Here is a 13,328-nt window from a genome sequence, read left to right as displayed (position 1 = left end):
GAGAATGTTTCAGGAGTAACTTGGAAATGTTGTGTTTTAGCTCATGGAAGCACTCAAAGAACAGGAAGAGATAAATTACAGATTACGACAGTATATGGACAAGATAATTTTGGCAATCCTGGACCACAATCCATCTATCTTGGAAATAAAGAATTGAAGAGAATATGAGAAGGAAAAGCAGCAACTGCCTGATAATTCTGCACATGCCACTGGATCTAAGCAGCACTCTGATACTGTAAATGAATCTATAAATATATATATACACTAGGTGTGAGTGTGGGTGCGCGGGTGTGTTTTTATGATGTTTGGTACACTGTTATTTGTCATTGAATTGGCTTGATTAGACTTTTTCCATGCACTTTCAATACCTGTGATGAGATGAATACTGTATATTAATGTAATAACAATATAACTGGATCATGCTGTTTTAGATACTGGACAAAATGACTCTACCTCTAGTTGTAAAGGTAAAAAAGACAATGGAAACACATGGATGTGGCCCTAATTTTAGGAGCAAGAATTTTTTTCTTCGTTCTTCCAGGAATTTGGGTACCACAAACCAATTGACATACCCAGGTTCAGTTCCTGACTGGTGCTGACTGTGTAATTTCCTATTTGATTTAGTTTTAATACTTAAACCACACATCAGGTTAAAAAAAAACAAACAAAAACACAACAAAACCCAAACTTTGGGCAAAGACACAAAAGTAAATGGGAAGAAAAAGAAGATACTGCAGAATTTTTGCTATTTATGAAAAATCACCATCCACTTGTTTGCCACTGTCAGCACAAAGTGTTTTTGATGTAAGATCACTTTGGAGCCTGCTTTGGGATGCTCTGAGCCTGCTCTTTAGCGTGTGTGCATGTGTGTTTTTTATGCCAGGGTCCCTGTAGCATTGAGGCGAAGAGCTTTTCAAATCTGTTCCCCTATTTTCAGGGGTATATCATGGGCCATTAAGATGAATTCTGGGATCCTGCCCCTTCCCCTCACCCTGATTTTAAAGATTTCACTGAAGGAACACATTCCAGTTCTTACCAAAAATGAAACAGAACAAAAAAAAAAAAAATTTGCATGAAATATGTCACTTCAGGGGGAGGAGGAAGACCAGCCCTCGACATTACGTGCTGAGTTGCTTTCCCACCCCAGCCAGCTGCACTCCTTTGAGAATGGCATTTTTTGGGCAGGCTGTGGAGAGGAACGGCTGGTTCCTGGCACAGCGGTGGAGGACAGTCTGATGTGGAGTGGCTTTTACCTATAGGGCAGGAAAAAGAAAAAGAGCTTGGTCTTGCAGGAGTTGCCAGTCCAGACTGAGCACACACGTGCATATCTAAAGCTCTGAGTAGGAACACATCCTGATTTAGATGAGCAGTTGTGCAGGTGCTTAACTTCAAGTGTGTGCTGCAGCTGCTCGTAGAAGTCAGTGGGACAGAACATAAGCTTTAAAGTTGAGCGAATGCTTAAATGCTGCCTTAAATAGGGATGACTTCAACATGTGCCTGTGTTCTCCAGAGCTGGATCTATACTGTAGGCCTAGGACCTTTTTAATTATGTAGCTTATATAAGGAGCTTATGGAATTGTTTGGGTAGTCGAATGCTAAAAACAAATTTTATTCCATGCACTTTTTTAAAAAGTAGAAGTTTCACACTTTTGAGTCACACCAACTGGCACAGAAAAATAGGCCCGAGTATCTGGCTTTCCCCAGTGCATAGAGATGTTTCCTCTATTGAATACACTCCCCAGAAGAATGTTACAGTAGCAATGACTGTGCTTTTCTGTGTATTTCTTGCTGTTGGCAGTGTCTTGCCCCTAGTATTCTCTTGATGTATCTTGGTGTGTACATGTGATGCATTTTTCCTGAAATTGAATACATAGAACTGTATTCAGTTATGGATGTAAATATATATATATATTTTTCTGCAATCTCTGTGCTCTTGCCTTCAGTGATGTGTTACTGGAGTGATGGGAAACAGGGGACGTACTGAAATCAGGCTTTCTTGAAGGCAAGAAAATAAAAACAGTTTGTTTCTATGTATCTGCATTAGGCAGGTGTAAAGTAAGTGGAAAGGGAGAGGGACCAGAGGAATGACTGTGGGACACAACACCCCAGTGCACAAAGGTCTGCAGTGCTGTGGGAGAAATGGGACAGTCTGGTTCAAGCAGTGACAAAACCAGTCTCAGGGCTGGGTTCCTGAGGCTCTAGGGTAGTGTGGAGGAAAGGATAATAGAGACCACTCCTTTGCCACCTGGGAATGGTGTAAGATGTCCTGTATTACATTGCAGCAGCTCTGTTTGTGTAAAGTAGGTGGAACCCCATGGAAACTCCACACATCTGTCTTTCCCACCTGCTGCTTCTTCAGGATGTGCCACCCAGAAGGTGGGAGAGGAACAGTTCAGCCAGCTCGGTGCTTTCTGCCTGCAGGACTCCTCACCTGCACTTCAGTGATGGTGTTTCCCTCTGCCTGGTGCTGTCTGTGGGTTGTGCCAGGGACTTTACTCTTTTTATAGGCCACAGAGAACTTTTCCATACTGACAGGGGGCTGTTGCTAACCTGCTGTGAGGAGTAGGGCTGGGTGACAGCAGCCCTGCTTCTGGAGCTGACTGTGTTTGGGAAGTTGCACTGCTGTCCTGCTCTTGCGCAGTGGATTTCAATAAGAGTGAAGCTGTTGCAGCTTAGATAGTGACTTAATGATTTCCCCTAATTATTTTTAAGCAAACTGGTCTTGGCTTCAAAATGTTAATGGTCTAAAGCCCATTCCCATTCGGGTGGAACATCAGCAAATGCTGAAGACTGTTTCATTGAAAGCAAAGCATGTGGACTTGAACAGGAGACATGACTATAGTGATAGCCAAGTTTTTGTGCAGATAATTGTATGTAGGAGGTGAATAGTCACTAGTAATGACAAACAGGCACTGAATCTGGCTAAAATCCTGAAAGGGATATTCTAGCCAAGGGTACCCAGCAGTGAAAATTTCTTAAAACATGCAGGACTTCTTGTTCAGCTCTGTACCCAACTGTGTTAGTATTCAGAAGCTCTTCCTTGCTCCAGTGTTTGCATTTGAAGAGATGTCTTACCACCATGTTGGTGGTGTTTGTAGCTGTGTTTTATTGTGTAAAGGAGGTATCCTTCTGCTCCTGTGGGGCCTTTGGTGTGGTAGTGCCATCTGTTACTGTGGAAATCATATCCAGATACTTGCTGTGTTTGACAAATAATGTGAGTTGGAGGTGGGAGAGGCATTTCACTGGCAGATATATTTCCCTCTAAGGTATCCACCTCTAAAAATACTAATTAGCAATTGTGTTCTCAGACTGAGTAACTGCTGAGATTAGACCGACTTGTCTCACAACTCAAGTGCTGGAGAACCCTTTTATCCCAGAAAAGAAGTCATCATGTTTTATGACATGGAGGTAACTTGGTAATAAAGGATCACCTGATGGCTCACTGGGGCAGGGAGAAGAGTAATCTGGTATCAGCATTGCAGAGAGTGTATATTTTGATCAAGTGTCAGATGCTGTGGCAGAACAGACAGGAGATGTTGCAAATAGAGAAGCACCAGTTTTGGTGTCTGTTCTCTGATTAATTTCATATTTCTTTGCTGTGAACATTCTTTGTGCTCTTAAGCTGGCCAGGGAAGTACAGCCTGCCTCTGTGAGTGTTACTGTTGGTGGAACAAGGGCCTCCCTTCCCAGGGTAAATAACTTCAAACACAGAAATGTGATATCATCTCCTTCTAGCAATGCACAAATGCAGTAAACAATTCTTGTGTCAAACCCATGCTTCTGTTTAACCCTTGGTTAAATCAAACACAATCCCGGGTACTGTATCTTGATCTGTTCCTTGGTTCATTTGACCTTCGATTCTGAAAAGCTAATTATATTCTGCTCAAACCTGTTGCAAACCACTACAGGTATTTCTGTAAAGTGGAAAAAAAAAAAAAAAAAAAAAAAGACTGGCTTTTGGCTAGAAGCTGCCCTTGGTCAGGCTAGTCCCACACAAGGTACTGCAGAAAAATTACTGCTTTCAAAACTTGCACTTAAAGAGTACCTGAAATGTAGTCTCTCAAAATTTTTCTGGTATTGGCTGCTTCCCACCAGACTTCAGCCTTCAGCTGCTGCCTAGTTCTGATTTCAGAGTGATGCTGATTCAAAACTGCTTTGACATCAAAAGGAGATTTTTCAACTTTTTGAATAGCTTCTATTTAAGATGGAAGCTGTTTGAGAATTTGTCTTGTTTTGAAGTGAAACATTGATGAACTGTAACCATCGCATCTATTTTTAAGGAATTTTTAATATGCAAATATGTAGCAAGATTCAAAAAAAATCCAACATCCAGTGCACTTTTGCTGCCAGCTTTCCTTTCATGGTCTTTGGGAAAAATTCAGATATTTCTCAGCCAGCTCTGTAGGGAGTTGAACACAGCATTATTAATTCTCGAAGATGTGTATCAACAAATATTTTGCTGTCTGAGTGCAGCAATGCACCATTCACTTTGGTAGAACTGCATTGCTCTCCAGAGAGAATCTAGACCTACAGTATTTAGGCTCCCTAATCTGATTTGTAAATGACGGCTTGGAAGCTGATATATAAACACACATTGTGGGCTGCTGCACAAGGCACTGCTCAGTGATCTGTGCATCACAGTGCCCGTGACATGTGCTGAGTCTAACAACTAGAATTTACAAATAAAAGAAAGCTTTTTTACATTCTTTAATGGCAGTGAATATACAGGGGTTTTCTCTTAAAACAAATACTGTATGGTGTGGTCTGAGGGATTTTTTTCCAAGGAAGGAAGGAAGGAAGTAGCAGCTGATCAAACACTTGCCAAATCAGTGGCTTGGCTTATACTGATTTAAGTGAAAACTTGACTCAGACTTCAACTGAGCAGTTCCTGGTGTAAGTAGCAATGCTAGTATTCTTGTCAAGTCATTTGTTACTCAAGAAACATTGTCAAGAAGTCATGACAGGTGACGTAACACAGCTGGTTGGTTTTAAAGGACATAGTTCCACAGTTCTGACACTTTGTTCCTTTGCAGCTCAGTATTTTTGAATTTATAATATTGGTCTTAGGAGCAGTTTGCTGTTGAAGCATGCGTGGGTTTCTACTCAGTGAAACTCTGCATGTACCTTTAGAGTTTGATGAGAATTGCAATCGGTGTTGGGTCTGAGCCCTGTCATCATGCATAATGCACTGGGAGTTGCTCTGATGTGCAAGAGTTGTTTCTTTCTGGGACTCTTCTTCAGTGCTCTGTTGACATTTATACTCTTGGTCTTGTCCCCAGCCACTGCCAAGTGTCTGTGCCTTGGGGCAGCGCTTTGAGCAGGTGGGAGGGACAATTCAATATTCTTGGCTTCAGTGTGACTTTAGCTACCAAGGCAAGAATTTCAGTCCTGTCTTTATACCAGGCCAGTCTGTGCTTGCCTTATTTTGTGGTCATGAAAACAGTTGTGCTCTATGTACATGACAAAACTTTGTAGCTGATTCTCGTGGTGTACAGGCAGGTAGGGTGAGTAAACTGAAGGCAATCTAGGTGAGGAATCCCTGGGCTGTGCCTCCATTCTGTACAGATGTCTCACTGCAGGCTCTGCTGACACCCTCTGGGAGGCTCAGCATGGCCAGCACAGCTCAGGGGTCACAGCAGCAGCCTGCGAGCACACAAAATCTGCAAGCATAGCCACGCTACCGTAGTTTGCCACAGTGTGGAGCCAGCTGACAGGGCTTGTGGTGTTCCTGCACCCTGGGTTGCAGCTCGCTGGCTCAAGTCTGGGGGTTTTGTACAACTGCGAGGGTAGTACCTGGTCAAACCGAGATTACTTTTCACTTCAACTTTAAACCTAATGAAGACATTAACAAACATGGGCTTCTACAGTGTAGTTTGGACACCTACCCCTGGAATGTAGGTGCTGCTAGTGAAGCAGCTGTGACACCTGAGCTGTCAGCTTTGCTGTCACTGTTCTGGGCATGGTGACACCCTGGAAACCCCTCAGAGCCACTGTGCCCTGGCAAGGGCTGGCAGGGCACTATTCTGAGGGACAGACAGTCACTGTGCAGTTGGTCAGGGGGCTGCAGACAATCCTCCACCCAGGGATCTTCTTACGCTACCCAGCATCAGCCCTGTTTTATTTACTACCTTATCCAGAGCTAAATCGTTCTGGCTTTGGAGAAAGGATGTCATTAGGGGAACCAAGGCTTTCGTATCCTGTGAACACTTCAGTACGTTACAGGGCAGTAAATGTTGCACTGATAAATGTTTAAATACTGAGACATTTTGAGAGTTACTGTAAAATCAGTTGTGAGAGCCATTTGTTTTTCTCTGTGGCACAGACTAGTCACGTTTTTTGCATGGTTACATATTTTAGTACTTGTGCCTTTTAATTCTCTGTTGTGAGGATACATTTTATTTTCACATTTTATCATCTGGTTTCGGACACTTTTTATATAAACTTCTTTGATCATCTGGTTTCTTGTAATGTACATGTGTATATATAAAATAGATCAGATTTGTATTCATGTGCCTCTGAGATGTAAAAAATACTCATTTTGTACAGGTTTTTTTAGAAGCACTAGGTTGTGGTCTAAATTACGTAGCAAATGAAATTTAACATAATTAGCAGTTCTTTGTCTTCTTTTAGGAATGTTGTGTCAGATGGTTGGTCTCTTGTAAGGCAATGTCACACACTCCGCAGATTTATTGTTTTAGTATCGTTATGAGACCAATTCTATCCACTTGTTGGCTTCAGTTAATTCAAAATAATAAAACACTTAATTAAATGTTACAGTCCTGACTTGGCGATTATAGTTTTTATTTCCATTAAAGCTAATTTGCTTCTTTTTATACTTGAAATGGACACCATACCAAAACCTCATTTGAGCACATTGCCCATTTCAGGTTAACTTCCATTCCGGGATTATTTTTGTGGGACTGGGCAAGTGATTTACTTTGCCTATTGAAATGGAAAGAGAAATAGCATTACCAATTTGTAGACTCTCCATCTTAGATTTCCTAAAATGCTTTTGTTTCTCCTACTCTTCCCTCCCTGGCTTCTGTGGCATTTCCTAAGGACAGAAAGCATTTCCTAAGGACAGATCCTGGATCTGCATGACTGGAGATCTCCCCCTTGCAGATGTGAGAAATTGGGTGTCTTGCTCTTCTAATTTTGGCAAATGCTGAATAAACTCCTTTCCTTGGGGTCTGTAGCACAGCACAGCATTTGGGAAGCTGTGTAGATGCATTGTGAGCCTGGATACCTGTAACTCTGTCAACCAGGGACTTGGTCCTAGAAGTGTCCTTCCCTCCCTCCAACTTCTTCCTGAGCTGGTGGTTTCATTTCTGGAGTGTTGACCCTGATCCTCTGGTGAGATCCTCAAATTGTTCCCTCTCTCACACATTGTGGTTTATCAATACCCCACTCACCAGCCCCCAGACACAGTGAGATAATAAACTGTGGCAAGTCACAAGGAAGAAATTATCAATATCCCCTAAATCTTCCAAAAAACAAAGTGTTGATCTATAAAATCGTATGTTCCACTCTCATGGAGCAGAAGTTTTTTGACTGAATTTGGTACCCATTTGACAGAACATAACTTGCCTTAGAAGCAATGAGATGGTTTTATTTTTTACTTCAAAGGCTGCTTGGTATGAAAATGAGCAAAGTTCACTTGCTCCATTGTTACTGAAAAAAGCAGCCAGCAAAAGTGGCATATGACTATTTTTTAATCTCATTCTGTAATTTATAACATCAGTGAAGTGATGTCAGTACTGTTGCGATGTGCCATTACACTATTTTCTCTGTATTTTCTTGAAATACTTTTTGGGGGCAATAAAGGTGTCCTTGCTGATGTGGAATCCTTCAGGTAGCTGTAATGTACAATCAGATATGTAAATAAATTATTTGTTTTCCCTGCATGACTAAAACGTTGTCTGTGGTGGGTGAGTGATTCAGTGTCCCTCTGTACCATCCTCACTGCTCTACATCTATTTCTGTGCTTCATTTAAAGAAGGATTCCTCAGTTCTGCTCTCACCTGCCCAAACACCAGCTTCATTAACTTGGATAAGTTACATGGATGGCACTGGGGAAGGAGTTTGCTCAGTCCATGGCTCACCTGACCTCCACAGCTGTGTTAAATTTCCAAGACGAAGCTTCACAGCACCAACCCATTAATCTCTCCACCCACAGCACTCCCCTCTCAATTGATACGAGTTCCAGCTGGGAGCTGTTTGCAGGTGGCTCCAGCTTTTTAATCTGACTTCAATACAATTATTTATTGTCCCATGTAGCTATTGAGCAGGAGTGAGCTGTGTGTGGGGAGGGCGCAGCCTGGAGCTGTGTCCTGTGGGGATCTGGGGTGCAGTGTGACCTGGCACAGCCAGCAGTGACCACCCAGGGCATGTGCTGGGGATGTTCACACCTAACCCAAAAGCAGCAGCTTCCCGGGAGAGTCCTGAGGGAAAGCTCTGCTGAGCAGCCCCTGGGAGAGCACCTGGAGGGGCCATTCTGGGAGCAGCACTGCAAGGTTTGTCTGTGAGGAGCCAGGACAGTGCTGGGACACCTCTGGCTGTGACTGGGAGCAAAGGAGACCCTCAGCCTGGTGTGCCCTCAGTCCAGGAGTCACCGTGTCCCCACGGCCGGCGGAGCAGGCCCTGCGTGAGGCGCTGCTGGAGGACACACCCGGAGCCTTCTCGACAGACATTCTGAGGTAATTTTTTCTTTTAATCTCATTTTTGAGCCACCAGACCTGATGGCCTCTTCTCTGGGTTTTATTTTAAACTGCTGGAGGAAAAAAAACAAACGAGAAACTTAGGTTCAAGGGTGCTTTTTGCAGATCTGTGTGGAGTGAGGGGAGGTTGCCATGGGCAGGTCCCCTCAGGGGCAGCCAGCACTGAGCTGGTGTCTGTGGGCACACTGCCCAAAACAGGGGCTCACTGCTCTGGGAAAATGCTGCTGACAGAGGGGCAGACACTGCCAGCCTAGAGAGGTGCTGGGTGCTCCTTACTTAGGACAAATGGGGCCTTTTTGTTGTGTGTTTGGGACGCTCCAGGGTGAAGTGTCCCCTCAAGCAACCCAGTGCAGCTCTCTGCCCCATCCCAGCTGCCCAGCAGCATCTCAGATGAAACCATCAGGGAATGCCTGTAAAGCCCAACCTGACACAGCCACAGGGTGCACACCATTCAGGGATGAAGTTTCCACAGGGGGGTTAGTGGGTTTGAAGTTTGGCTGCCGGAAAAGCTCATTTTTGGCTGAAAAGTTGCTCTCACCCCCAGCCTGTGCCTCAGGTGTTACTCGTGTCCTTAGGGTAACAAAATGTGACCATTTTGCACCTGTGTGAAAGATAGTGAAGGGTGTAAAGCCAGGGAACCAAGCCTGTGGCATATTATTTAAAGTACAAAGCACAGTCTGAGGTGGTAAGATCTCTGCCTCCAGCTGGGCTTGGAGCAAGGGAGAAGGGGAAAAAGAATTTTGAAAAGACTTCAGTAATCAGTTCAAGCCTTGTAGGGCAAATTTTTTCCTTTAAAAAAACATTTTGATGGTCTTCAAGTGATCATACTGTACCAAACAGCTTTCATTTGACTGACAGGAGTCTCTAAACCTGGTAAATGTCTTTTACAGTATCATCTCATGAGGCTGTGAGGCAGCTTTTCTCCCAGTAGGTGCAGATACTTGGGGAATCAGACCAAAGATACCGTATGAATAATCCATGGAGCAATATACCTGTGTGTTATCTTCTCAGTCTTCCCCATTCCTACATTCCTCCTAGCAATGAGATGTTGGATATTCAGATTTATAACAGTGGGCTCAAAGAAAACTCCCTGCTGTGTATGCTAAACCACTTCATCAGAGAGGCACAGAGCAGTTTTGTTCCCAAATCTCAGCAGCTCAGGCTAATGTGCTGTACCTACTGACCTACTTGCAGAGCAGTTACTCACTGGTACACGAGAAAGACACAGTGGGAAAGCAAATCACCTGTTACTCTGGATGCAGGAATCATCAGCACTGCGTATCACAGTCTGTAATAGTTTCTAACAAATTATGCTGTTCTTACTGGGCAGGGGAGACCCAAGACCCTTGGGTCATTTTACAGTCAGAAATTAAAGCTCAGAACTCCTGGGAGGTGACTGTTACTTTGCTCTGATCTTTTGGGGGCAAAAGTGGGTTTGGAGGCAGACAGAGGCTAAATGAGGCAGTAGCAGAGTGGGAAATAGATTGCAGGAGTTCCGACTCCTGAGAAGTTGGGCAGTGACAAGGAGAGTTGTTACAAAGAGGAAATACACCTCATGGGAGCACCGAGTGAGTCCATCAGCCAACTCCTGTAGTCTGGCAGCAGCCTCTGATCTCAAGTTGTCTTGGCTGACACATTTTCGTCAGCATACAGTCTCAAAATCATGCTTTCCCTTGCTCTGTTCGGTGTTCTTGATGGCCCATGTTTCGATGTAGTCCTGAATCTCCAATGGCAGACTGGAATCTGGGATGTGTCACTGCACTCTAAATGTCTTTTGACACATGCAATGTGGCAGCAACTCTCCTAGCTTGCGTAACTCAGGGTGAAATTTGTCCTTAGAGCCAGCTGCTTTCTGGATGAAAATAGAGGTTAGAGCATATGACCAGTAAATTGAAGACTGTCCCAGATGTATAACCATAACTATTTGGGTTAATGGTGATTTTAAAATGACTTTGCAATGATAGTATGTCAGCATACTTAAAGCCGAATTTCCCTCACACCGAGATCTTTGTGCCTTAGCTCACTGACAGATGAAGTGGTTTGCATTTTGATGTGATAGTGTGTAACAGGGGTTATGACTCAAGTACAGACTGTTTCTGAAAAGACAAGAGAGGAGCTGGGCTGTGGCACCAACACAGGTAATGGAACTCAGCTGCTGAAAGGCTGCACTCACTGTCTCCCTGCTGTACTGGAGCAAATTGCTGGTTGTGTTTTGTGAAACACTGTCTCTCTTGGCCACCCTGTGCCTTTTCTTAATGTGCTCAGGCTTTTATTTAAAACCTGCATGGTCACCAGGCACGGCTGCTCTCAGCCCTGTATGAACCCTCTGACCTGAGCACTTGTCCCATATGGCAAAGAAATAATTCCTGACCAAGCCTGTCCTTCAGCTCTGGCTCTGCATAGCAATGAATGGGGAGATGCCCTCAAGAAAAGCAGCAGCAGAGGGGTTTGCTGTCATTCTTAGAAATACTGCATAAATCCAGATAAAAGGTGGAGCCCTGAAGCCCCAAAGCCCCCTCTCAGTGGCCCTGTGTCAGGGAGCAGCAGGGCTGGGCCTTAGGAACTGCAGAGCTTCCCTGCAGCAGAAAATAGTGGGGCTCTTTGCATCACTGTGAGGGGATCTGCTGGGGAGGGAGGAGGAGCCCTGCCAGGGCTGTCCTGGCAGAGGGATGTGGTTCAACACCTGAAATGCAAAGTCCAGGGCCACAGAGGGTGCAGGATGTGGCCAAAAAACAGCTGCAAGTTCTGCAACCCCAACAGCTCCTGCCATCCTGCTGTTTTCAGGCTCTGAATATCGCTGGGATGCTGACTTCCAAAATTACTGTAGCCTCAAAAAATAATCCTTAGCAGCAGAGACCAGCGTGGATAAATTTGACACGATATTTGTATGAAGACCTAAAAATGGGACCCTCAGGAAAGCAACTGTTCGTCTTTGGAATGAGCTGTTCAGGCCTCACGTGGTTGGTTTATTTGAGCAAGGATCACACTGCGAACGCAGGATACATTCCTGTAATAAAGGTTGTGTAACTCAGATCTCATTCGGCAGGCAGCGGGGCCTGGTTACAAATTCATAGCATAAAGTAAAAATAGGGATTCTGTTATGTCAGATTGGTTCACTGTGCCTGGATGTTTTTGCTTTTCATTTGTTTGGTTTGGCTTGTAGATTTCAGGAGCAGTATTTAAGCCAAAAATATACCAGATTACTTTCTGCTGCCCAACATTGGTTGAAAACTGGAAACCAGGATGAAAAATTTCAGTGCAAAGCTAAATAATAGTTCAAAACCACAACCTTCAAATTCTTCACTCCTGCCCTACAGCTAGTGGTGATAAAAATGAGAGCTGATTCATTTCTTGGGTTTTAACCAAGCATTAGCCATAAGACTAAATATTTGGTAGCTGGAAACCCAAAGGAGGAAATATTAATAATGCAGTATTGTATTTATGATTTATGCTATTATGATTTGACTATGTAAACAGAACATAATGGGTTTGCAGTAAAACGTGAAAATTCAGTTTGAATATGAGGAAACACCGATTGCCTGATGCTGTCCCAAGGGAAGGGGTGGAAAGGCCGCTGTTTGGCTCGCAGGGAGACTGGAGGCAGCGGGTTGCAGTGCCGGGCTGGAGCCGCGCCGTGCCGGGACAGTGTGCCGGGACAGTCCCCGCCGTCCCCCGCTGTGTCCGATCCTGGGGTCAGTGTCGCACCGGGACGGTGCCGCTCGGCGTGGGCGAGCAGGGCTGGCTCCTGGGGGATCCTCCCGGCCCCAAACCTGAGCAGGGGCAGGGCTGGAGGTGTGAGCCTGGCAGGACTTCTCTCGTACCAAACAGCTGCTGCTTGTTTCCTGAGGCAGCCCTGGGATTCTGCACTGATGCGCCGCGTTACTCCGCCGTGAGAAACACCCGGAGAAAGTAAAGAAAAGCAGCGGGAATTCCGCGGTGTCGGAGCGCCGGCGCTCGGGGATACCGGGGACAGGGCGCGGCAGCGGCAAGGGCTTTTCGAGGAGTGCCTCTGCAGGGACACGGGGCGGGGGATGCCGAGCTCTGCAGGGACACGGGGCGGGGGATGCCGAGCTCTGCAGGGACACGGGGCGGGGGATGCCGAGCTCTGCGAGCGGAGCAGCACCCGCCCGCGCTCCCGCTCCCGGCGCTCCGCCCCGCGGCCGCACGTGCCCGCGGGAGCTCCCGCACGGCGCGGCCGCCCCGCCCCGCCTCATTGCGGCCCGCCCCGATCCCACCGCCCCTGCCCACCGCCGGCAGCACCCCGCGCCACCCTCCCGGCCCGGCCTGTCCCCTCCTGTCCCCTCCTGCCCCGGCCCGGCCTGCCCGCGCCGCTCGCTGCCTTCCACTGGCGGCGCGCGGGTGCAGCCAGCCCGTCGGGCGCGGTGGCCAAGTGGTAAGGCGTCGGTCTCGTAAACCGAAGATCGCGGGTTCGAACCCCGTCCGTGCCTGCTGAGGCAGCGCGATGCGCTAGCAGCCCCGCCGCGGGGAAGCCGCGGAGGCCGCCTCGTTTGCGGCTTATTTTTGCAATCGGTGTCGGAGATGTGCCCCCGGAAGCCCCGCGGGGAAGCTGCGGATCACCGGGGGAACTCCGTGCGGCCGGCCGGCTGTCCC

At 46.2% G+C, this 13,328-nt stretch overlaps 1 protein-coding gene and 1 non-coding gene across 5 annotated transcripts in view; both read left to right on the top strand.

Annotated features, from left to right (window-relative positions):
• The window catches only part of RAB11FIP4 (RAB11 family interacting protein 4), a 113,187-nt gene extending 106,404 nt beyond the window's left edge, over positions 1–6,783 (top strand). For 3 of the 4 annotated variants that reach the window (XM_085077579.1, XM_085077578.1, XM_085077580.1), the window contains one exon: positions 41–6,783. In XM_085077579.1, coding sequence (XP_084933705.1) covers positions 41–157 — 117 coding nt within the window. In that variant the 3' untranslated portion in view covers positions 158–6,783. The remainder of the gene's footprint in view (positions 1–40) is intronic. The other variant, XR_014855574.1, reaches the window with a different exon arrangement.
• A 6,310-nt stretch (positions 6,784–13,093) lies between these two features.
• Positions 13,094–13,165, top strand: TRNAT-CGU (transfer RNA threonine (anticodon CGU)). The gene has a single exon. It is a non-coding gene; the product is annotated as a tRNA-Thr (tRNA).
• The last annotated feature ends 163 nt before the right edge of the window (positions 13,166–13,328 follow it).

The sequence above is a fragment of the Lichenostomus cassidix genome, chromosome 18 (genome assembly GCF_008360975.1).
Source record: "Lichenostomus cassidix isolate B80296 chromosome 18, HeHo_3.0, whole genome shotgun sequence".
In the NCBI taxonomy this organism is placed as follows: domain Eukaryota; kingdom Metazoa; phylum Chordata; class Aves; order Passeriformes; family Meliphagidae; genus Lichenostomus; species Lichenostomus cassidix.
This window is presented reverse-complemented; position numbering and strand designations above follow the sequence as displayed.